At 45.5% G+C, this 26122-nt stretch overlaps 2 protein-coding genes across 2 annotated transcripts in view; both read left to right on the top strand.

The window, feature by feature from the left end:
• Positions 1-6791: 6791 nt before the first annotated feature.
• LHX4 (LIM homeobox 4) overlaps positions 6792-26122 on the top strand; it is a gene marked incomplete at its 5' end in the record, with an annotated part of 82414 nt that continues 63083 nt past the window's right edge. The window contains one exon of the mRNA XM_083446363.1: positions 6792-6867. Coding sequence (XP_083302489.1) covers positions 6792-6867 — 76 coding nt within the window. The remainder of the gene's footprint in view (positions 6868-26122) is intronic.
• On the top strand, positions 21763-23097 carry LOC310680118 (ubiquitin-related modifier 1-like). The gene has a single exon (XM_083446398.1). The coding sequence runs from the start codon at positions 21792-21794 to the stop codon at positions 22095-22097; it is 306 nt and encodes a 101-aa protein (XP_083302524.1). The 5' UTR covers positions 21763-21791; the 3' UTR covers positions 22098-23097.

The raw sequence follows: 26122 nt of genomic DNA, 5'->3' as shown, positions 1-26122 counted from the left end.
GCAGTCCTCAGGCTGAAAAGGCTTAGCAACTCATAATCTGTACCTTCATTCTCCCACATTGTTGATACAAATCTCCTACTGTGTCAAGCTTTAGTGAAGGCAAGATTTATGGGCATTCCCCTTATCCACTAACTGCTTTCCCCTGACCTACCAAACCAGCTACTGTGTCAAGGAAAGAATTGGAATAAGTAAGCTTGATTGCTTTTGCTTGGAGGGGGGGCATGTACCTGTGTTTGGTACCAGTAATATTTCCCCATTCCCCCCTCCCATGTTTACAGATGAGTTGTTTTATTACAATGATCTATCTAGCAGCATCCCAGGAATAGAAATCAGACTTGTTGTTGTTTAGTCGTTCAGTCGTGTCCGACTCTTCATGACCCCATGGACCAGAGCACGCCAGGCACTCCTGTCTTCCACTGCCACCCGCAGTTTGGTCAGATTCATGTTTGTAGCTTCGAGAACACTGTCTAACCATCTCGTCCTCTGTCGTCCCCTTCTCCTTGTCCCCTCCATCTTTCCCAACATCAGGGTCTTTTCCAGGGAGTCTTCTCTTCTCATGAGGTGGCCAAAGTACTGGAGCCTCAGCTTCAGGATCTGTCCTTCCAGGGAGCACTCAGGGCTGATTTCCTTCAGAATGGAGAGGTTTGATCTTCTTGCAGTCCATGGGACTCTCAAGAGTCTCCTCCAGCACCATAATTCAAAAGCGTCAATTCTTCAGCGGTCAGCCTTCTTTATAGTCCAGCTCTCACTTCCATACATCACTACTGGGAAAACCATAGCTTTAACTATACGGACCTTTGTTGGCAAGGTGATGTCTCTGCTTTTTAAGATGCTATCTAGTTTTGCTAAGTTAGTAGCACCCAAGTGACCTCACCGGGGCGCAAGCCCTGGGCTGCCCAGACAACAGGACCCCCCTCTCAGCTTTGCTGGTGTGGTCCAAAGGAAAGCAGAGCAATACATTTGACTCCAACTTGGCTGCAGGAGTTGCAGAAAGGAAGCATATAAGATGACTCTCCAATATTTTAGATTTAGAAAGAGGTCTCTCCCAGCCCTACCTGGAAGTACAGTGGTACCTCGGGTTAAGGACTTAATTTGTTCCAGAGGTCCGTTCTTAACCTGAAACTGTTCTTAACCTGAAGCACCACTTTAGCTAATGGGGCTTCCTGCTGCTGCCGCGCCGCCAGAGCACGATTTCTGTTCTTATCCTGAAGCAAAATTCTCATCTTGAAGCAAAATTCTTAATCTGAAGCACTATTTCTGGGTTAGCGGAGTCTGTAACCTGATACGTATGTAACCTGAGGTACCACTGTATTGAGAATTGATCCTGGGAACTTTTGCACGCAAAATGGATGCTCTACCGCCAAACTATGGCCCTTAGCTGCTCACAGCGTAACAATTCAAGGCACTCCAGAATCAGCCTGAATGTGTTGTGCCTTGAGCACCAGAGCAATAAGTAAAAATTCAGCATCTTTTTATCAGTGCAACATTTATGTACCTCTAACACAACACCATATTGCCAGATAGCATATCATAGCCATTTTCTACACAATTCCCCTCCCCCCGCAGGCTCTCTTCCCCTTTTTATCTTCTCCGTCAGCAATTGTTGTGTTAACAGGAAGTCCTGTCTGTATTTTATTTCTATTTCTTTTTTTAAATAATATTTATTAAATGTTTTATAGTTATAAAAAAAGGAAAAACAATACATACATTCAACAGACAATACATCAACAATACAATACAACAAAAAAACCCAAAAACATTTAAACACACATCCAAATTTCATATCTATATCTTTCATTTGCTTATTTCCTCGACTTCCTCGCACCTCCCTTTTTTGTATTCTAGTTCAAATTAGCTGGTTCAACAAATCCTTTCCCTCTTCTTCAATTTTTGTTCTATAATTTATCCTAACACAATTTAACTGTAAATTTTCCACTTTAACGCATTAACAATTAATGTTCATATAATTCTTAATAACACTTCTGCTAAAACCATCTAACTTCATTCCATGTATTTTATTTCTAGGACATTTCCCCATAAATAGCACGCTAAGAGGGGAGTCGGTCCTTTGGTGCACAGCCCCTCCACCTAGCCTCTTGTTAGACTTGAGAACGAAATGATGCAAATTTCTGTCTCAAGGAAAAAAACTTATAAATGTAAATACAGTACTGTACTGGATTTTTTAAAAAAAATGTTTCAGGGAGGTGCAAAGCAGAGTGCTGTCCACGGTGAGATGGTGCTGAAAGCCTGTGAAGTTGTAGGGTACTCGCACAGTTCTAATGTACATGTTAACTTATTGCCCAGCAATGAAATTTCCCCTTGTATTCTTGTGAGCAATTTATCACCTTACTCTAAAATTACTGGGTCCATTCGAGCCACAGTAAAGTATTTTAGGACAATGGTTTCATCATTTGCTTATCTCCATATTTCTCAACCTTTGTGAATTAAAACAGGAGGTGTGCTTCACTTATGTTTTTAAGGGTTACTTTTATGGTATGTGAGAGTAGGAGTTACCACCCCCTGAGGAGTTCACCCCCTCTGATTCTGCTTTAGTCATTGATCTGATTGGAAGGTCAGCGCAGAGCAGTGACTCACGCAGAGACACCACAGACATCCTCCTCTAAGAGCAGAATTCTGTTTTGCTCTATTAGGGATGTGTGAATAATTAGATCACACCTAATGCAACAATCCACTCTCTGTGATGCTGATTAGAAGAAGACCCAGAGTATTGAATCATGCAAAGCACACAGGCAGCCTGCTCTGTGACTGGTTACTTTGAGCTCACAAGATCCTTTAATAATTTAATTTTCCACACTGTCTAAATAGCGTTTCCCTGCACATGGTTTAGAAATAACTGGCGTAGCTCTCTCACTGAAGTTACCATATTTGCTCAAAACTAATGTGCACCATTTTTTTGCCAAATTACTTTGTGAAAATTAAGGTGTGCACTAGATTTGATGGCACATTTACATGCGCCAGCAAATACTTTTTTGGTTTCAAGGTTCTGAAAATTGAGATTCTAATTAGACTCTGGTAAATACGGTAATAAGACTTTGAATTTTTTCCAATACAGCAAAGCAGATCATTGATGACAACAGGCCCTAAGGGGTAAAATGGATTGGGAGTCCATCAAAATATTACAGGTTACATAACTGATTGTTATCAAAGGAGAAATCAAACTCAAATAAATAAAAGCATTACAAATAATATCATTTTCATACATAAGGGGGAGCCATAAGGGGCAGAACTTGGCTTCTGCCAGACTGATCATGTAGGTTAAATTTTGAAGAAAATGTTGTATCATTGTCAAGAAATAAGATATAGCATAAATAAGACCACTTTATGTAATAAAAGAAGGTAGGGGTGGGATTATGTAAAACAGTCTATGACATATCTGCATAAATAGGGCATTCCAGTCATGCTCTTTGCCTGGAATATATCTAGTGAAAGCAAAAGAATTTTGTATACAATGAACTATATTTTTTGTTGGATTTCTCTTTTACCCTAAGTGTCAATGAGAACACCGCCTAAATTTTCATTAATCTCTGGGCAATTACAATGTATGTCGCTATAAAGGAGGAGATTAATAAACCCTTGAAGAATATGGGTTTGTCTGCACCATCAAAAAATGGATAATGAAGCCATAGGAGGGTTAAGTGTCTGATCTTGCCCCTTAATTCTATTTCATAAAATGTTTTGTTCCAGAAGTACTGAATTATTAGGCAAACCCACCAAATGTGGGTGAATGTTCCTAGCAATCCACACCTCTCCAGCAAGTTGTATTGTTACTTTGAGTAATTCTACTCCGCATGTGACTCAGTTACACACCATCTATCAGCAATCTTAAAGGAGTTATCCCACTAGCTGTACTTTGACTCCACTATTTCCTTTCTTGGGGTGTGGGGCAAACACGTAAGTTATTTTTGTTACTGTCCAGCTCTTGATCTCGTAGCAAACTCCAGCCGTTGCAATAAGCTTGTTCCCTGGATAACTTAGAGTCTTGCCCTGTTTACAAAGGGAATAAATGGCACACATCTTTTAAAAAGATAATGTTTTTCATTAAATCACAGCACAGCATTTTGAATGGCCTTCTTTCAATAAAACGTAGCAAGACATTTGGTAGGCTCTTTACAATTAAATAACTTATTCCCCTCCCCCGCTCCTCCACCTTCCCATTTCCTATGCTTATGTTACTGGAGCCTTTGATTGCAGGGGGGGGGGGCGGAATGTACCACTATCAGGGGAGGGGAGGAGAGAGATTGAGAATCTAAAATGCACATTAAAATTTGTTTGTTTGTTATTTGGGTGCCTCTGAAACGCTCATCTCTCTCTCTCTCTCTCTCTCTCTCTCTCTCTCTCTCTCTCTCTCTCTTGCCTCTGGAAAAAATTGCAGCAGAAAGTTAACTTTCTCCTCTTTAGAGTTAAAAAAAACTAAGTTATTTTTCTTTTTTAAAAAATGTTTTTAAATCACAGCTGTAGATCCTTCAGTCCCTGTGGTGGTTTAGCTTTTCACAGTCACAAATAAGATTTGCTAGACTTTCAATTCTGTATGGTAAATTATTTTGCATATTCCCTGCCTGCCCAAGGCTCTGCAAATGCCTTCAGAGTTTAACTCTTCACTATCATGGCAGATCTTAGCACTGTTCCACTTCTCCACAGCACCTAAACTTGGGAACTGCATGCCTCTTGACATCAGACAAGTTCCCTCACTGTATTTTTTTCAGAAGCTGCTTGGAATATTTTTGCTTAGGCAAGCCTATCCAGACAAGGAGAAGTTACTTGTTAAGCTACTGTTGATTTTAGTTATCTTTTGAATGCTTTTATATACCTGTTTTTATCAAGAATTTTAATGGGGGTGGGTGGGTGGGTATATATATATATATATATATATGCCACTTAAGAGGTTGTCTTACAACCAAGCAGTATATAATTTTGTTTAATAAAGAAATCTAATGCCTGAAAAGAACAGAACAAAAGCTGAAATTGTCATTTGAGATCAGAAATGCAGTCAACTCACACACGCACCCCCAAAAACCCCTCAGAAGAAACTATGTTTTCCAGTTCTGTGTTTGAGCTTCTGATTTTCATTTTATTTTTAAAGAAAAGTTTAAGCACTGGGACTCTTGAAATTCGCACCCTACTGTTCTTTTCACCAGAACTCTTCTTTCAAATAGTTCCCTGATCCTAATCTGAAAACTGAATGTGTTTGATCAGCTTCCGGTGCTGTTTTAATTACAGCTCTGTTTATATTCTGCCTGATGGCTGCCAAGGAGATTTTCATAAGGGAAAATTCAGGGTGCCATCTTCTGCCCATAGGAGTGAGTCTACTGAAAAACATCAAGACATGCTTTTGAAAACTTATGCATAGAAGTGGGTTGTAAATAAAGAATTGAAATAGTCATCATAAGCATTGCAAAGTAAGAAAATGATAAATCCTTAAAACAGTAGCAAAGCCTCAGATTTCTTTATTCCCTCAACTTGAAAGCAAGCCCCATCAAACTTCTTGGAAATTACTTCTGAGAAAACGGTCATTTAAGTTTGGAAGGGGCTGCCATGCTCCTATAGGGAGAGATACAATTTTAGCTGCGCATCCACGTATCACGTCATACAGGGAAGAAAAACAGTTATGTGCTCACCTCAATTTATTCAAGTTCCCTGCTCGGGTCTTTTTCAACGCCTTCAATATATCCCTCTTTGTTCCGATATTGTGCAGTAAGCCCTTCTCAACAGATCTGGCATCTAAATTCCGGCTGCTACCGCTTGATCCGCGCTCCTCTTAACGTTTGACTTCGCGCATTGCCGTGGATTCACACGTGACAGGAGCGCGCAGCGCCGGGTGACTTTTCACGTGTGAAAGGGAGGTCGCGGAACAAAACCGCGGGCGGCGCTTTCTCAATCCCCTGACTCATTCTTTACTCAGCGTGTGGAACCAGGCCTTGGGCTGATTAACATCCTATATGCTTTTAAATATGTTGCGGGGCGGGATATGGTTTGTTTTGTTCCTCCTTGTAGTTTTTATTATGTATCTTGTGTTTTTTTATGCTGTGAAGCCCCCTGAGATCTTTGGATGAACAAATTTAATAAAGAAGAAGAAAGAATAGCAACAATAGTAATTTTATGTTGTGAACCGCCTTGAGATCTTCGGGTGAAAGGCGGTATATCATTTTTTTTTATAATTTAAAAAATGATGATGATGATGCAGCAGCTGGGCTCTAAGGTGCAATAGCAGCATCCTGCAAACCTAAGAAGCCGCTTGGCGCTCAGGGGCGGAGATGTCCCCCAGGCGCGCCTTGCCAAGGGCGATGATGGAGAGGTGCGCCCGAGACGCGTCCGCCCAGCCGCGCTCCGCTCCCTGAACTTGCTGCTCCATCGCCTTCTTCCCCCTCCCCGGGTCTTTTTGAAAGGAGGCGCGCAGGGATTGGCTGGAGGGGGCGTGGCTTCCCTGCGGAAAGTGACGTCACGCCCTCTCCCTGCAGTGTGAATGAATCAAAGCTGCCTCCTTCTCCTGGACCAGCGCTCCTACGACGAGGAGCACCACTGCAGCAGCACTTTTAACCCAGGATACAGTCAAGCTGGGATAGCAGGGGATTTGAAGCGGACCAGGGCCAGCCTCAGCCCTCCTAGAGCGCCTAGAAGGATCGGCCCCGATCATACTCCGTGGTTTTTTTTTGTTTTTGTTACTGATCCAGATTTTTTTAATTTTTATTTTATTAAATCTATAGACATATATTCTCCTGGGGGTTTTTTCCGTCCCCATTTTTCCCCCCTCCGCTCGATACGTTTGAAATAAAATGATGCAAAGCTCAGCACTCACTACAGAAGGTTCTGTCAAGGGGCTTCCAGAAATCCTCGGTGTGCCAATGCAACGTAAGGAATTTTCTCTCTCTCTCTCTCTCTCTCCCTCTCTCTCGCTCCCTCTCCCACATTGATTTAATAATAAAGAAAACTGGCAGTCTTAGGAGCCCGAATGGTGCAGGGAGGATTATTATAATAACTGCGCTGCCCAGATATGAAGAAGAAGAAGAAGACTAGGAGAGTGCGCGTGTGTGTTTATGTAGCGCTGCGCTAGCGATATTTCAAGGTTGTAAACAGGTGGGCTGGTTACTTTTCCTGTTTAAATAGCTGCATGGAGGTGCATAGGAGTCTCTTTGCCTCACGGATAATCTTAGTTAGCGTTCAGAGCACCTCGGAAGCTTAAAGAGGTTCGTGGTCAGAGAATTGGGAAGGCAGAAAGAAGAATGGCAGGTATAGGAATCAGGTGTAGAATCATTTCAGCGGCTCGCAAGAAGTTTGCCTGAAGCCTGACCCCTCCAATCCTTTTCCTCTTCCAAGGGGCAAATAATGGGGGCCACCCCTCCCTCGTGGGGCCTCCATCCGAAGGGTATGCATGAGAGAGGGGGGGCATTTGTTGCTTTTAAATACAGTAAAGTGATTGTCGCCCAGTTCTCCAACCCGACGCACTTCCTTCTCAGGCAGTCTTGTTTTGGCTTGTCGAAGGGCAATTGACCCTCTCCCTCCCGCTCCCTCTCCCCCCCTCTCCCCCCCCCCCCCGCTGCTTACTCCAACGCTGTGGCTTTCTTGAGAGTAAGAGTAGCGGACACACAAACCGCCGCGAACTCATTGCACTGGTGATTTGTGCGTTGCTTTCCCAAATGACATCTTTTCTTGTGTGTGCGTGTGTATATTTGTAGCCCAGGGAAGATGCGTGTACCGAGGGGAGTGTGGGGATTATCTGGTGTCTATTCTTAGACGTGCAGCATGTCTTTCGCGGTGTGCCTCCGCAGATAGATCAGGAGTGTTTACGGAAAGAGGTAGGTAGACCCAAGTATGTGCATATAAACGAGTACGAATAGGTGAGGGAGGTCTGGAGAAGTCAATCATGTATATATTTCCCTGTGCAAAACGTATTTCCCCCCAACTTTATCTCTTAATACGTATGCTGATGAACGGTATTGTGTATATAGCGCAGCACCTGTCTGGTTGTATGCTTCCTTGTGAACCTGCCTCGATCTACCTGGCAGCCTAGCCTCAAACTATATTCAGAGGTGAGAGCCCCTGATTTAAAATGAGGCCAGCGTCTAGGTAAGCAGCAGGCATGGACCAGCTTGCCAGTTCTTCTCCTGAGTTCAGTGGGACAGACTCCTAAGTGCATATTTCTTTCTAAATCATGATTAGGATTTCAGCCTCCGAGTGCAATCCTAAAACCCCCTCGCTCACTTATAAGCGAATAACCTATAAGTTAGCTTAAGTGAGTATGTTACTCACTTATAAATAACAAAATGCCTCGGGGCCGATTTCTGGGTTGACAGGCATGGAATCAGTCTGTTTATAAAACATGTGGCTACTCCGTTCATCTATGAAGCAGCAAAATGCACAGTTTGTGGGTTTGTAATGTGTGCGTATATATTACATATGTGTATATTAAGCTGCCAAGCGGGAAGCGTGCCGAGGAGCACAAGTTTTGTGTGTGCAAATGGCAAGGGTGATGTGTACCTTTTAAATGGGGCCACCTCTAGAGAAGTCTCCGGGCACAATGCAAGGCTACGAACCTCATTACGCTTCCTTAAATTCCTCTGGCCTTCGTGGGCTCTGCAAATAAATAAATGCGTTTCAGAACGGGGTATGTGCGTGGGAGAGAAATTGGGGCACTATGCACCCCAGAGTTAACAGCTGTTAAGCCCAGTTCATTTCAGTGGAGCTTATAATAAGTCTTGTGTTTTACTCTCTTTTTGAAAACTGCGGGGCTTAAGAGCGTTCGACTTGGCTGGATCGTGTCCGCGCTCCTGTGTTGCCCACAATGATGCTGAAAAGGTCCCCCCTCTCTCCTCCATGGGTCAATATGACATTGCTGGCCAAGGAAACATTCAGCTTGGTTCCGGTCATATGAGCCGTTGTAGCCGCAGAGCGGCGGCTGTTTTGCCAGTATGGGCCTCCTGGCCTCCTGTGTCGCCTTCGCAGGATGCACAGACGCGTTATGGATAGATGCATGCACGCGTGCGTATGAATTGGTCACCCTCCTGTCTCTCTATCTACGTTTGTGTGCACGTGTGAAGTCCCGAGAGAGAGGGTGCTCACGCGCCCTTTCTCCCTGAACGCACAAACACGGGACCTGCCGCCGGCGTGTGGCGGAGGGCTGCGCGTCCCTCTGTGTGCAGCGAGCAGGTGGTCGCGCATCTCCCGCTTGCTGTGCGCCCTCGCCTGCCCTTCCCGACTGCTGCGCGCGTGGCACAAGTGCGCTACGCCGTGTTCTTCCTTGTTCCTTTCTCTTGCCCGCCGCCGGGCTCCCCACTGCCTCCCTTTGACTGCCTTGTCTGCTTTGGGACGGTAAATCTACCTGGCTGCCTCGTAGGCTTTCAAAAGGGAGATCTTTAGTTTCAGAATTGAGCGCAGGGCAAGCAGCCCTCGGCTTAGAGAAGGCTGCTCCCACTCGGCTGACGCCGTATGTTTTGGCATCGCCCCGAAGCCAGTCTGGACTATGGAGGACCGAAGCCTGTTCATGCATACTCGGAAGTAAGGAAGCGTTCCATGGGCCTTAGTGTTCCCCCGCCCCACGAAAATAATAACAACCCAGGGACTTAAATGCCCCCGCCATCCCCAAATCCGGTGACGCTGGAGGGCTGCGCTCTGCAACCGGCACAATCCTATTCAAATCGACAATCTTAAGTGTAGCCTTAAGCTGGGGGCACTTACCTGTCTGCGTAATGGACCCATCCTGAGAGGGTACACTCATTTACATGAGGCCAAGAGTGTCTTTTTTTAAAAAGCCGAACGTTAATTTCCTAACAATTTCTGCCGGTAGGAACATTCCGTGGCTTCGATCCAGAAAACCTATTAACTAAGACGCGGGGATCGTGCTCTAAGCGGCGGGGATCCACGTGAGGCCCTGATCCGCATGCCAGCCCAGCTAAGGCAGAGCAGTCTCCAGCCTCCAATCCTGCCCACACACTTACTTGGGATCAAACCCCGTTGAGCGCATAGGGCCTTGCTTCTGCCTAAACTCACACGCAGAGCACTGGGCTGCTTTTGATTTCCCTCTACGATGGCTTGATCTGCAATAAGTCACGGCTCAACTTGCTTGCGGATAGTAGCCACGCGCGCAAACAATATAAGGCATTCCTGTTACAAAGCGGGTTCTTGCTAGGCACAGCTTAAGGAACTGCCTTCCTAAAGGAACCAGAAAGATGCGCATTTCCTTTAAGGCGGGCTTTGGGAGGAGTACAGCCGATACGCCCAAACCACGAGCCTTTCCAGTACAGACCCGACTGGAAATAGCGGCTAGGATCCCTCTACCGTTCTTACTAGCTCCAGGACCACAGTCCTCAACTCCGCTACTTGAGAGTAAAACCCATTGAGCACAATAACTTGCGAGTAAACGTGCATGCGCAGCCCAATACCCGTGCCTGATTGGAGACTCGGTTCCGCTGAGTGAAATGCGTAGAAAAATCCTAATGCGCATTTGGATACGCATCTTTGCTGAACTTGGCCTGCAACCCAGTTTGGAAAGCTGGGCAGTTGGGTGAACCCCCGACCTGTCGTGTCAACTTAACACGCCTCAGAATGGATCTTGCCCTTCTTCCAATATGGGGGGGGGGGGGCGACGACGGCGCAGATACACGGGAATCCAGCTTTAGATTTCCACCTAGAGAAGCCTACACCTTAAAAAATGCGAAGTGGGGATGCGACTGCGCGTGGATGCAAACACTTGAATCCTATGCTTTGCTATGTGGCTCTTCCGCTTTGGCAAACTGGACTGTACCTCTTGCGGGAAAGAACCTTAAATTTGCTCTTCACCCCATTTATCCTCTTCGAGGACTTTGCTCCGGGGGCTCGCCCGCCGGTGGGCCCTCGAGAATTATCTTTCGGTTAGGCTCCCGTCCCGTTTTTATTTCTTTCCGGAGCTGCTGCTCCTATTTTTCTGAAAACCAAATTAAGGAAGGAAGGAAGGGCGGAAGGAAGGAAGGACGGGCTGACTGCATGCGGAAACATAGATCAGGAACTTGCTGCAAACCGTGTGCCCCAAATTTATAGCCTGGGTCACTGCTAGAGTATTTCTAATGGAGAGTCAATTGGTTTAATTCAATTAGGCCTAGAATATAACTCAGAAAGTCCGTTAAATTCCAATTATCTAACCGCTGGAGTGTGCGCGCGCGTGCGTCCGCATTCCCCCATTTTCCCCTGCCTTTCTTTCCATGTGTAGACAAACGTCAAAGTATTCATTTACATATTTATATCTCCCTGTTTTATCTCTCTCTCTGTCAACATTGGAATACGCAGAGGATTGCCCGCTCCTGGGCGGAGCTGGATGCTGTGTGCATTCAGTATTTTGGATCGGCCCGCAAAAAAAAAGACTGTCCCGCCTCTAAATGCATTAAAAATAAAAGCACCATCTCTGCGCGCACCGACGCAAAGGCCACAACCCGCGCAGAGCAAGGTGCTCTTAAGCCCATGGAAATCGGTGTAGATGATGCTATCTCTTTGCCGACTAGGCCTTCTCAGGTTCCCAGTTTGTTTGTTTATTCCTATAAATGTTTGGGCTGGAATCTCTAGTCCATCTCGAAGTGCCCATGTTCTTCCTAATCCTTCCGATTTTTCTTTCGGGACTCTTTTCCCCCCACGGGTTTTCTTCCCTTCCTCGATCCCATACATCAGATCGTGTGAATGCGTTCTTGCTTCCCTCGCCTCCTTTGCAAAGTCCCACCTGCCCAAATGCCCACTCTGGTACCGGGACCCGAGTACACTTTCTCCCCTCTCTATTTCCCTTTTAATTCGCCGAAGGAGGTCTCCTCCCGATCCCGTCTGACTGGGGCGCGCTTTTTTTAATGGAGGGTTTTTTTAAAAGGCATCTTTTAATTCTTGTTGGAGCAGGTGGGGGATTCCTCCTAGGCGTTTCTGGAAAGAAGAAAAGGGCATCGCAAAGGCTCGGAAGCTCTTTGCCTAATAGAGATGCGCAGGCGTTTAACCTGTTAAGGACGCCTGACTGCCGCCATCCGCCGCCACGTCTGCTTTTTCTGACTGCTCCCGTTTTGCCAGGCTCTGAGCACCCAGATGCCACTCAAATAAAGCATACTCCATTCTTTCCTCAGTATTGGGTGTGTCCCTCCACCGCCTCCTGTTTTTGTGAACAATTATTCGCTCGGAGAATCTGTGGCAAAATGGCACTGCGCCTCTCACTAATGGTTTGCGTCGCCCTGTTTCCCTGCGCACCCCAATTTTGGCTCATTTACCGTAATTCCATAAAATGCAGGGGTTTCAACCCAACCCCTAGCCAACAGGCTAACGCGAAGGAAGGGGACGGATTTCGCTGGAAACCCAAGTTCCCAGGATAGACTGCGGTTCGAAGTCGAAGTGTGTTGCCAATTTCAAGTCAGTTGAGGAGAGAGAGAGGTGTTTTCTTTTTGTTTTGTTTTAAGCCAACTCTTTTCTCTGAACGGTTGACTAACCCATCACCTTTTCCGCAGTGATCCAGTCTGGAATTCACAGCCTCGTTAAAGTGGATGGGTTGTACCCGGATTAATAGGACGCAAATCGAATTAAATCCACGTTAGTTCGGATAACGTGGTTGTTTCGGATTCAAGCCTTAAAATGCGCCTTCTTTTCCTTTTAGGTGCCTTCCTTCCTTCCCTCCCACCCCGACTCCCAATTCAGATTTCCCCAGCCAGAAAATCGAATCTGGATTTGAGTTAAATTTGAGATAAGCTGAGAGGGTTCGGTTCCCCGTGCTTTGGTTCCCCTCTCCAATGGTTCTGCGCGTTCTGGTTGTTCTTACTAGTGGAAAACGAGGGAGGGTGGTGCGGGCCAAGAGCAGGAAAGAGCCAAGGTGGAATAGGTACGAAGAAGGTGCGGGTCTCTTGCTCAGATTCTCGGTTGTGACTTGATCCGATTTCTTTGTCGAGTGAATCCATTCTCTCTCCTGGGGACCGTAAGGAGAGAGACGAAGTCACCTCTTATCATGGGGATATACCCGTGGCCTCCTCTCTGATATCTTTTCTCGGCCTTCTCCAATTCACTCAAGGCGGGGAAGCGTCGTTCTCTGTCAATGTCCCTACCTCGCTTGCACCACGACGTCCGGATACTTCGGTTTCCTGACCGGATTGGAGCCGCCTTTCCTTTGGGAAAGGGGGCGGGCGGAGAGGGCGAACTGGGCAGCCCAACCCCCCCCCCCATCCCACGAGACTGACTGGGCTATGATGGGGAATATCTATGTTGTTGCGTCCAGCAGAAAACCCTCTCTTTCCCACAGTGTCGAAATGTAACTTGAGTATGGAACCTCGGCGCGGAGGGGAGCCCAGATCTGGACCCAAAGGGGGTTGGTTGCAAGGTGTCTGTGTGTTCCTTCCCCTTCCTTGGATTTGAGGAGAGGGGAACTCGCCCTCGCCGCCGGATGCCGAGCGAAAGGCGACGCTTTGGGCTAAGAACGAAAAGACCGGTTTTCTAAATTCGGAGTGGCAAGCTCCTATTTCTCCTATTCTCGCCTCCTTTGTCCGCACCGCTGATGTTTTCCATATCAAGGAGTTTTCTCTTCCCGAAATGGGGTTAGAATTTTACGCAGCCTGCCTATGCACATAGGCACGAGAATTGTGCGACAGTGATTATATATTATAATGCATTTTATGAATGTGGTTTTGTATAAAACCGTTTTTAGCGTGCCCTGCGCGTCACCATTCGTATACCACGTAGTGCAAACAGTTTCCTGATCACTAAACACCTAAAAGTAATTGAAAGGAGCAAGTAAATAACCAAATGTGGGGGGGGGGGGAGAGACAGATAAACAGGAAGGGAGAGGGGGGGTAAAAGTGCGGAGGGAGAGGCGGAGGATAGAAAATTAAAAGAGGATTTTGCGTGGGCTATAGAATACAAGCTTCTGGATAATATGTAAATAATTTGAATCTTAAGCTCGGATGGTAATGCGCATTTTCTGCGGCGCTCATATTATTTTCAGTGAAGCTTGCGCAGGAGAAAGGGCAGGTGCGCTGCGTCTTTCGCAGGTGTGGGAAGCGTGCTTAACCGCAGATTGGGCAGATGAAATGGTTAAGTGGCCCGTGTGTCCTGAGGTTCCTTGTTTTCAACTGTCTGTACCCAGAGGTGCACGAAGACTGTAGTCGAGAGGTGGGGGGCTGACTGTTTGCGCCCCATCGATTTGCTGTCGTGATGGGACCAAGTCCTGGCAAGCAGCGGCCTCTGGAGATGCAGATTTTCTCGCGGTCTTGTTTGCGCGCCAGAGTGCGGGCGCCTTTTCCGACGCTCGGCTTTAATCTCTTTGCGCGCGTTCCAGAGATCTCTCGCGGATTCCCACCAGTCCGCTTTACTTTCCGCGCGCGCGTAGCTGGGGGACAGACAAACAGCCCTTTCTTCCCCTTTACCCCGACTTCCGCTGCCTTCTGTGTGAACATCAGCCGCGCCTGTTGGAGTCTGTCAGGAAATAAACCAAACAGGACTTCAGACCATAAACAAAATACAAACACTCGATTTTGCATTTAAGGGCATTTTGTTATTTTACATCTATGGACATTTTTAATTCCGTTAAGCTGCACCTCTTCTCCTACACTGATGAGCGAAGAAAAAACAAATTACTGACACCGACTTAAATGGTCTGGGTGTCTCTGTTCTGCAGTGATTTTTGATTGCCCCCTCACTCCTTGTCCGGCGGGGGGGAGGGGAGAGAACAAAGCATTTCTGCATTTTTAAAATCTCCAGAAAATCAGCAGCCTCTTGCATTTTCGAACCACTAATTTAAAGACACAAAAATGACGGTTTCCTCACTTTTCTTTACTCGTTTTTTTTTAAACAGTTGCTGTTTTTTGTGTGTGTGTTTTCTACAGCTCCAACAAAAATAGAGCCATCATTCTTCCGCCCACTCCCTCCAGTTGAGACAAATAGAAAACCATCTATAAAGAGGAAAACAACAACTTTCATTGCATTCTGTTGCTTAAAGCAAATCTCTGCTTGGCTGCTTGGCTTGTTGAAGTGGGGGAGGGGGGGTGCTGGCAGGATCCTAGGAAAGCAAAAGGCACCGGGGACCCTTTTTTGTTTTTGTTTTTTTTGGGTACCTACCTTCTTCGTCATTTTGGAAGCCCAGTGGAGAGAGTGGACGGAGAGACCCTCCGGTTTTAATCTCTCCTTCGGAATCTGCGTGGCTCCCACCCCCGTTTTCTTTCCCGTGGTGGGATCCCCTAGGGAGGGAGTGGGGTCTCCTAATTCCATTATATCCACTGGAGGAAAACTCGTTCTCCAGCGCCCTCCCTCTCCCCCTTCCCGTGCAATGTAATGCGCCGCAGGCAGCAGCCTCGCGTCTCCCTTTGCGGGTCTGTCTTCCCTTTCTAGGTACTGCGTCTTGTATAAGTGGATCTTGCCATCGGTGGGCGAGCAAATCGCCCCAAGGCATCCCAGGCGGGGACCGGATTTCAAGCCGTTTGTTCCCGACCTTTCCCTGGAAAAACTGCGAGGCAAATAACGACAGCCGCCTCCTCCCGTTGTTCCTGGGCGATGATGATGTGAGTCCCAGCATTGGGCCAGGTGGCTGCTGCGACAACGTGGTCGCAGGAAAAGGATCCTCAGTGGATCCCCAGAAAAAGGTCCCTAACCTGAGGCGTTGGATGCAAAATAACTAGGACGCTTTTGTTGGCCACAACTCCAAGAAACTTAGTTTTTGCGGAACTCCAAAGCCGGCGTGGAACTGCATTAAACGGAATTAATTCGCATCACCTTCGCTCGCTTAGCGTTGCACCTGGCTGTTGGGGACTGAGCCCCTGGCCCAGCCGTCCCTAGGGTTGCTATGTATACCCAGAGCATTTTCGCTTTATTTTGTGATATTTCCCCATTAAATTTATTCGCGTTTCGGCACAGAGAATGAGTGGGGAAAGTTGTACAGCGCCAGCTTTTGAGAAAATTAAGAAAGATTGGGCTCCCCTCCGCGCATTGCAGATGTGAAAATAATAACCTATGATTTGTGGTTTAGGAGGGAGATTGCTGATGGTGGTCTTAATGTAGACACCCAGGGCAGGGTCATCACACCAGGTGCACAGGTTTTGAAGGCTGTATTGTGTGGTTGGTGTTCTTAAAAAGAAAAAACGGTGTGTGTTTATAGGCCATGGAAAGCAAAGACTCTCGCGAACCACTTTCAGCCCTGGTAGAAATTATCGTTTGGTGGTTTCCTTTCAAATGCGCCTCTAACCTCGAAAGGTTCTGGAATCTGAATCCGTGCAAAAAGCAGCATTTTGTGATGTTTTTGGCAGAGCACAGCGCAGCTCTGTTCGTGCCTGCTCAGAAGCAAGCCTCACTGAGTTGAATCGGGCTTACTCCCAGGCAAATAGGCATAGCGTTGCAGCCTTTAACTCCCACCGCGAAGGGTAAAATTTTCGGGAAACTCCTGATCCGCTTTTCCCATGCGCTGAATTTCTATGGCAATATCGCATAGCAGAAGTGAAAACGATGCAACGTTGCTATTGTTGTTTTCCGTTGTTTTAAAAAGGCAGAAATTTAGAGCATGTCTCTTTCAGATCACTGAAGAGATCCTTTTCTATACATCTCTTGCGCTCTATTCTGGGCTTCCCTGAATTTGTGTGCTCTAGTTTCATATTCAGTGCGCGATTCAGCCAAAGTTAATGGGAACCGATTTTAATGGGAGAGAAACCACCACGTTTTTAACTTCTGGATTGAAATAAACGAAATTCACGGTTTAATGGCTTGATCATATATACTAATTGTTGCTATTTGTTATTATTTTTGTCACATAACCACTTTACTACAATTTGCTTCAAAACAATGAAAAACAGCGTTGACACACGTTATTTAAAGCCCTTGCAAAATTTGCTGAAATGAGCACTTTGTATGTGTCACTTTTTGCTTGCCTCCTTTTCCTTTACCCCCTTGCTTTTAAAACATCTGGTGTGTGTGTGTGTGTGTATGTATGTGTGTTTTAAAAATGACAGTACAGTTCTAACCCCTTTTTATCTTGCTCTCCTCCCTTGAAACACGCAGGATTCAAATCCATTATCAGACGCCCATCTCCTCTGTATTCCAGAAAAGCCTGCCCTGGTTCAAATAACCAAAATGTGCAGGAGTAAAATGAAAATAAATAAATAAACAGATACTGATGAAAGGCAGTTTATCCAGCCGTCGGTATGGGGATTTGTCCCTTTGTTCCCAGTACAGCGAGTAGGAGAGACACTAGGCGAGAAAAGATAATTTAAACTTTAAATTTTTCTATACTTTAAAGTTTAAGCGAATCATACCTTCCAGTGACACAGCCATTTAATGTACAACGATTTTTTAAAAAATAATAATTGGTGTATCTGGAAAGACTTACACATTTGCCTTTAGAATAAACCAGTCCAGTACAAGGGAACAGCTTACCAATTTTATATACTCTCGTGTGTGTGTGTGTGTGTGTGTGTGTGAATCAAAATTCTGAGTATATATAGTATTCACTTTTGAATTCTGGAGAACGAATTTGCTTCATTACCTCTAAATGTGAATATGAAGGACAGCATTTATATGTGCCTTCGAGAGGTAATAAATAACAATACACATTTTGCTAAGTTACTGAGCTTTCAGTATTGCAGCAATTTTACAGAAGGGAACTAAGGTTAAGAGGCAGTGAATTAATCACCCAATGGGTCTATGATGGAGATTAAATTTGGACCGGGATCCCTCTTAGCTTAGAACTCCAGGTACTGAATCACATTCTTTAACACTGCAGTTTTGAAAATAGCGCACTTCTATCTTAGTGGACCACAACCACACAGTAGCGTAGCGTGGGGGGTGCAGGGGGGGCCGGCCGCACCGGGCGCAACATCTGGGGGTTAGGGTTAGGGGGCGCAAATCCACGGGTTAGGGGGTGCAAATTACTTGCCTTGCCCCGGGTGCTGACAACCCACGCTACGCCACTGCAACCACAGTTATATAGGAAAATCAACTTGAAATGGTTTGACTGTTGTGACATTTCTCTCTAAGCAATATTGGGATTACTATACCTGAGCATAGGGTGGGAGGGATGTGGGCTGTCTCCCCAACATAGGACTCCCATCTCTTTTGCAAAAGTACGATTACTAGGCTCTCTTGAAGAGCAGCAATACGCAGTGAAAATATCAAGAATGTTGGACAAATGCATCTTTTTGGGACCCTAGGGCCAAGGAACGGGGTAGCCATTCTGTTTATTGTGGATGTGGGGGCATGCAGGCCAAGGTCAAGCTTTTAGGATTAAGCCATGGAAGTGTTTCCTTTATTTACCTGGTTTTGCCAAAGCGTTGCCTGTTGTGTTTAATATCTTAAAGGCTTTTCATGCTTGGCTCTGTTCTTGGACTATGTTCTGAAACATAGCTTTTATGCACACGTGTGTCTTCTTCAGAGGTGCATTGTTGTAACTTTTGAAGGGTTACCTGCATGCCTGTTTCTTTACTGAGACTTCCATAATTTGGAGCTGATTTGTTGTGGCTGCAGGAGCACAGCTTTCCACAGGGCTATTGCAGGTTCCTTCCCTAAATGTTCATCTTCAATTAAACAAAGCTATGAACTTAGCATTCTAGCCCAGGGCTCAGTGCTCTCCAGGTGGTGCTAGAATCCAGCTCCCCTCTGTCTCATCCAACATGGTCAATGGTTGGGGATGATGGGTGTTGACATTCAGCAACCTCTGGAGGTTACCAGTTTGGCGCTCCCTATTCTAGGTCCTACTGCCGTTTTAAGATGATAGAAGGGGGTGTTCCCATGTTCTGACAAATGAGCACAAAGCTCTAATGAAGCAGAAACGCTGTGCATTAAAAATGATTAAATTAAATGTACATTTTTTAAAAAATTAAAATTAGGGGATAACTTTTAAAATGCAAAACATATTACCTTACATTTTAAAATATTTTAAATATAAGAAAGAATTAAGATACCCTGGTAGCTAACAATAAAAAAGCAATCCATATTCACCTATGTTGCGTGTAGGTTTTCTTGGGCTTTGGCTTAAGGTTCCTCTCCTGCCCTACATCACCGAAATGGGAACTAGATCTTTGGATGAAAGGCAGGATAAAATAAAATGCACACATAACAAATGTAAATTTAAGGAACCATGGGCAAACAGAATACATGGGTCTCAAAATGCATACCTCTCTGGGATATAGACTGCAAAGGAAGGAAACAAAAAAAACCCCACCTCCCTAAAATACTTGATTTTCATTGTGTTGAAGTGGCGCCAGCTGTTTTTTTTTTATTCAAAGTACTTTAAATCACACCATGTTCTAGTAACTTTACACCAAATTAAACTGCTCAATGGGACCTTTAATCACTTTTGTTGCTGTAAAAAATATATATACTTAGATTTAGTTTCAGGGATAGCCCATTTTGGTGTGGTGAAAAATCCCAACGGCATCTTTCCTTCTTCCACTAATTAGCGTGAGGCACAACCCATAAGGGATGGTCTCCTCTGCTGGTCTGCTTGAAATGAACAGCAGCTGGGGAAACTGTGGCCTTACAGCATGATCCTAAATGCTTTCACCAACATGATCTTGGCCAGCCAGATGTTTTGGACTACAACTTCCTTTAGCCCCACGGATGGCAGCTGTAGTCCAAGACCTGTAGGGCCTACCGGGTTGGTGATGACTGATCCTAGCAAACACCAAACACTTCAATGAGGCTTGTGGAACGTCCCAGGGAATTGTGTATCACAGGCTGATTGCCCTCTTTGCTACTCTTGATGGCCAGGGGGTAGTGTTTTGGGTTCCCATGAGGGCAGGGAAGAGGTTTCATTATGTGCATTGGGTGGTGGTGATGTGTGTGTGTGGAAAGAGTTATTGCAAGGTTTGGAAGCCCGTTAGAACTCCATTTTATACAAACACCTCCCAAAAATAGTAAGGAGCGAAGTATAGTAGGAAATATTTCTCACATTGCTAGTTCAGGCTATCTGTTGTTACTTTCTTCTACATAAATAACTAATATAAAGATATATTTAACTGCTGCAATGTGACCTGAAATATCGGGAAAGGAAGGGAACGATGACACCCATTGCTCCATCCTAAGACACCCATGTTAATGGCGGCCCAAATCTACTGTCTGATGTAGGCTCACCTCCGTTCAGTTCTATTTAGTCATGCAAGCATCTTCTGCGCATGTAACACCTTCTGTGCATAGTGTTTTCAAGGAAATAAAACATGCACCAGAGAACACTTTTTGTGTATAGCTACATAGCTAAATAAAGCCTGTCCTTTATTAGCGTAGTGTGAGGGCCCTCTTTCAGACTTCTAGAGTTTAGGAGGATCAGTCCTGCTTGGAAAGGTATCGATGAAATTTGAAGCATGGAACAATGACTTTTGAGGTCCCATCCAACCCTTTAATTCTATGTTTCTGTGATTAGGGACAGTTCACAAAAGGATGCAGAGAAACCTGTGGGTTTCCTGCATTTTGCCACTATTGGGATATATTAGTTGCCACTAATATTGGGACGCGGGTGGCGCTGTGGGTAAAAGCCTCAGCACCTAGGGCTTGCCGATCGAAAGGTCGGCGGTTCGAATCCCCGCGGCGGGGTGCGCTCCCGCTGTTCGGTCCCAGCGCCTGCCAACCTAGCAGTTCGAAAGCACTCTTGGGTGCAAGTAGATAAATAGGTACCGCTTTCTAGCGGGAAGGTAAATGTGTGTGGCTCTGGCTCGCCAGAGCAGCAATGTCACGCTGGCCACGTGACCCGGAAGTGTCTTCGGACAGAGCTGGCCCCCGGCCTCTTGAGTGAGATGGGCGCACAACCCTAGAGTCTGTCAAGACTGGCCCGTATGGGCAGGGGTACCTTTACCTTTAATATTGCATTTAGCACTTTTAATCCAGGAGCAAGGAAGGCAATCTAATAAATGAAGCACCGCTGAGCTGACTGACACTTACAAATGGCAAGCATTTCACCAATGTTCCCATGATTATTCCCTTTGACTATGGTGAGGGAGCTAAACCATCTTATTAGTGGCTTGTGAATCGGAGTCCTGGAAATTCTGATAGAACCCCAAATGCCTCCTATGATTTGCTGGCATAATTCAGAATCGTGCTGCCTTGCAGAATACAATACAATCAGCAAAATAAAGAGTGCTAGAACCAGCTTTCTTGAATGCCTGTCTATCTTTAGGACCAATTCAATTTATAACTGGATATTCCTGAGGTTTAGACATGTTAATCTGTGGCAGTGAAATCAACAAAGAGTACTGCGGCGCCATAAAGATTAGCAGAAATTGTGGCATACAATTTCATGTCCCGGAGCCTGTTTCATAAGATTTATCAATTTGCAGGATATACATGGCCACATGTGTGAACACTGAGATGAAGAAACCATGAAATACAAAAGATGCAGCAGGCATCCGATATTTATATGTAGATTTATGTGTGTGTTTGTGTGTGTATTTATACATAGTAAGATCAGTGAGCATCTATAACAATTGTCACTGGGCAGAACTCATTCTTTCTATATAACCTGTAGTGGAAGGGGGAAAAAACCTGCTCTTGAGTAAAACCCAAATGCAGTGCTTTTTTTTCTGGGGGTACGCATACACCTAAACATTTTGTGAATCTTTGTACTTGTCCATTTACTTTATTTATTTTCTCCTATTTGAACTATAAAATGGTGATTTTCTTGAGAGTACCCCTAAACATTTTTAAAGGGGGAAAAAAGGCACTGCCTAGAGGATGAACAGAACCAAATTTGCTGCTATTGTTGTTTCTGCCCCAAAATGAGAGGGTCAAAAATCCATTCTTTGTGGTTGCTGGGCAACCTCCGCCGCCCCCGGAAGCAGACGCGGCGTCGCGCTTCCGGTGCGGGCAGCGCGGTTCCCTCACCAAAGATGGCGGCGCCCTTGTCCCTGCTGCTGGAGTGCGGAGGTGGAGCAGAGCTCTTGTTCGGCGGGATCAGGAAGCAGCGGGTGACTTTGCCCAGCCAGGAAGGACCTTGGGATGTCCGAAAGCTGCTGGTGTGGATGAAAGAGAACCTCTTGAAAGAGAGGCCGGAGCTGTTCGTGCAGGGAGAGTCTGTGCGGCCGGGAATCTTGGTGCTGATCAATGGGGCAGATTGGGAGTTGATCGGCGAGCTGGACTACCTGCTCCAAGACCGGGATAACGTCGTTTTCATCTCCACCTTGCATGGTGGCTAGACTGCTGGGAGTATGGAAAAGAACATTTGTGCTGGTGGGCAGAGGGCATAAACATGCCTTGCTCTCCTGGCTGTCACCCCAGATCAGAGTCGGTTTCTCATTAGCTCCTTCTCTTTCATGAAGACGCTTGGCTCCTCCCACCCAGTGGTTCAGCTCTCGCCTCTTTTGCCCCAGAAGGAGATCGAAATCCTTTCTGCACCTGGTCACCCTCTTCCCTGCTCCAAGAGGTTCGTGCCATGGGACAAGTGGCTGGAAAGGAGCTGCTTTGCACGTGGAACGGCTGAGCTCACCGTGGCTGTCGCCCTTGTTTGCTTTCTTCTCCTTGGCGGCGGCAGGGAAATGCCTGGGGTCAAAGAGGGGATCTCCCTTTCCTTCCAATCCAAGCCTTGGATCGGGTTGCAGCCGTTAACAGTCATTAAGGGATATCGGGCGCATGCAAGGAAGATGGCAGATGCAAGACTCCCTCAGCCTATCTGCTCTTGATTTGCCATGCATGGATTTCAGTTCTGTGACTCAGTTTTGAAAAGTACCCATCTAGAGCCAGCTCACAAATGGTTACTTTGAATTTTGATGACTATGAAGTATACTTTTGCCTGCCTTTTTTTAAAGAAAAAGAAGTTTGATGACCCTCAGGGTCTGTTCCAGCTCTAAAATTCTATGATGCTCCATTTTTAAATCTTCTGGAGGCACTGCCTGATCCTGTTCTGCCACAGCTGCTGTGTGTGCATGCGATTGATTTCCCTTTTCAAATTGTCTGCTCTGCACTGTTCTGTCGCAAAGTGTTTTGCAATGTGTTGCAGAAGACGGAGTGCTTCATTTGAAGCTGAGTGTTGCAGACTCGGGTTCTGCCTCAGTCATGTACTTACTTCACTGGGTGGCCTTGAGCAAGTTGCTCTCTACGTTAACTTCAGTTCCACATGTGTAAAGTGAGATTTGAAATGATCGACTCTGCAGCATGGTTGTGACAATAAATAATAAAAGTTGTGAAAACAAAAACAAAGCACAAAATTCATTCTTTGTCACTGGTCAATTGTAATTAATTTAATGCATGTTTTGAACATGCAATTTTGGTTATGTATTTAACTATTTGCAAAAATCAAATAGGCTATGTTGTTTGTACCTATTTGAATCTGTGAATGACATAGGTAAAGGTAAAGGGACCCCTGACCATTAGGTCCAGTCGTGACCGACTCTGGGGTTGCACGCTCATCTCGCTTTATTGGCCGAGGGAACCGGTGTACAGCTTCCGGGTCATGTGGCCAGCATGACTAAGCCGCTTCTGGCGAACCAGAGCAGCACACAGAAACGCTGTTTACCTTCCCGCCGGAGCGGTACCTATTTATCTACTTGCACTTTGACGTGCTTTCGAACTGCTAGATTGGCAGGAGCAGGGACCGAGCAACGGGGTCCCTGCGTAGGGATTTGAACTGCCGACCTTCTGATCGGCAAGCCCTAGGCTCTGTGGTTTAACCCACAGCACCACCTGCGTCCTGTGAAGGACATACATAATAGCAAATAGGTTATGGCTTTCAGAATGAAAGCTAAGTGGGTGGTTGCTAATTTCCAAAGTCTGCAAAAGTGGAAGAATGACACAACTTTAATTGAAGGCGTGGAAGATGCTAATAATGGATAAAGTATTGCACCAATGGAAGGTAGCATTTTAACCCCAGATTTAATTATTATTGGAAAAAGGATTCCTGTTTCTAACTTTGCAGCTTGGAACAATAATAGACCACCCAGACTCTCATCCATGAGGATTTACTGAATTGAATATTGCCGTTGTCACTTGACCTTTTGTTTATGTACCTGAATAAATCACTTAATTTTACTCCAAGTATTATGTTACTTTATAGATCTGCAAGGGATGCTATTTAGGTTAAAAATGTAACGAAATCCCTTCAAATCAAAGAGCTAAAAAGGACAACAAATTCTAAAAAGCTAAGGCAAGGTGTTGTCTTTTATATATAACCTGAAACAGATTCACCCTTCTCAATGAAAAACGAATGCAGTTTGAACAGTCTAGAAAAACCTCCTATAAGAGTCTCAGAACTTGCTGTTTCTGGAGGAGAAATAAGTTTTGAGAATGTCTTTCCAGCTGTCCTTGTTGCATGAACTTGACCACATGTCATAAAGAGAATTTTTCTCACAAAACATAATATGTAAAGGAAAGTAGGGGAGAGATGTAACCCTCAGACAGGGAAAGCCACAATTCTGCACTTCAGACAAAAGAATGGCACTAACAAGCAGCATGCAGACACCTGATTTGTGGCTTTGTAACTGAGTTGTTGCAAGAAGGAATTGTGTTGGAGGGGAGAAGGGGGAAAGGCAAAGAAATAAGGAATGGGAGGTAAAAATGATGGATGGTATGGATGTGCTTATACCTGAGAGCCTAGAGGAAGTTTCACATTTCAAAGCAGGGGCCAGAATCTCTGGTCCTGAGAGCTGGAGCCATTTCTAGAGGCAGCTTGTATGTTTTCAAGCACAATCTCTTTAGTCCTCATTAGCAACAGAACCAATCCAGAGTCCAGGACACACATTTACCCCAGCTGCCTTCATCCTCTAAATTTAAATTTGAGGGCAGACAGTTTTGCTTTTGTTATCCTTTAAAACACCATTTTACATGGATGGTGTTCCATAAATACATAGTGTACTGTAAAGGTAAAGGGACGCCTGACCATTAGGTCCAGTCGTGGCCGACTCTGGGGTTGCGGCGCTCATCTCGCTTTACTGGCCGAGGGAGCCAGCGTACAGCTTCCGGGTCATGTGGCCAGCATGACTAAGCCGTTTCTGGTGAACCAGAGCACCACACGGAAACGCCGTTTACCTTCCCGCCGGAGTGGTACCTATTTATCTACTTGCACTTTGACGTGCTTTCGAACTGCTAGGTTGGCAGGAGCAGGGACTGAGCAATGGGAGCTCACCCCGCCGCGGGGATTTGAACCGCTGACCTTCTGATCGGCAAGTCCTAGGCTCTGTGGTTTAACCCACAGCGCCACCCGCGTCCCATAGTGTACTGTAGGTAATAATAATAATAATAATATAATTCCATAAACATTTGGGAAAGTTCGAAAGTGAGATTGGATCCTGCAGAATCCATGGCCAATGTCAGATTCTGTCCCAGACCTCAGAAGATCTGTACATGGAAAAATCATAGAAGATAAACAACTGTGTCTTGGTGGTGGGGGTGAGTGGGTTAAGCCCAGCTCCTGAAATCATAGCCCCACAGAAAGTTCCAGATTAGGACACCACAGCAGATTGTGTTGGCATAGGATGCTCTTGACAACTGGTACTGTTTAGCAGGCGTGTTCCAAAATGCACTGCCGGAAAGTCTCTCCTGCAAACCCATGGGTACCTGGTATGATCCACACTACGCCTTCTTTGTGGAACCAGAGCAGTTAAGATGCGATTGATCAGCAGGTTGTATTGCCATCACAGCTTCAAAGGCAACGGCAATGTCGTGAGGCGGAGGGAAGGAGGCTGCCTTGTGAATTATGGCATCATTATTATGCAAATAAACAGCACTTCTTTGGGAACTGATAGGATTTTGCGCAGGATCATTATAAAATGAAGGTGACTGTGCATGGGAAACACAATGCGGAAGGTGGCAGATCTTCTATAAATTTTGAGGTGATTTGGTTTGGTTTTAGGAAGAGTTTTTGCTCGTTGTGGTCCAGGCCCATAGTCACAAGCCATGGGCCTTTCCCCTTCTCCTGTGAATTTTCAGCATAATTTAAAGAATTTCCCCCTTTTTCTTGTAGAAATAGAAGGGGAAATGTGCAGATAATATTGCTCACTTAGAAAAAACCCAGCTCCCACTGTTTTTGTTCACATGAACAAAATTACTGGACTGACAGGTTCTGGGGCACTGGGCCTTTAACAGTTATTACCATCTTATTTAAATAAAATGAATTAAAAACAAACATAGACAAATATTCAGATCTGGGTTTCCGTTGTTGTGCATCAACTTGATGTACCTTGGCCATTGTCCCTTGTCTCCATCTCTCCCTGGCTATGGACTTTGTTCC

This window comes from Podarcis tiliguerta, assembly GCF_965153285.1.
Source record: "Podarcis tiliguerta genome assembly, chromosome: 6".
Classification (NCBI taxonomy): Eukaryota; Metazoa; Chordata; class Lepidosauria; order Squamata; family Lacertidae; genus Podarcis; species Podarcis tiliguerta.
Note: the sequence above shows the minus strand (reverse complement) of the source record. Positions and strands in the feature narration are given on the sequence as shown.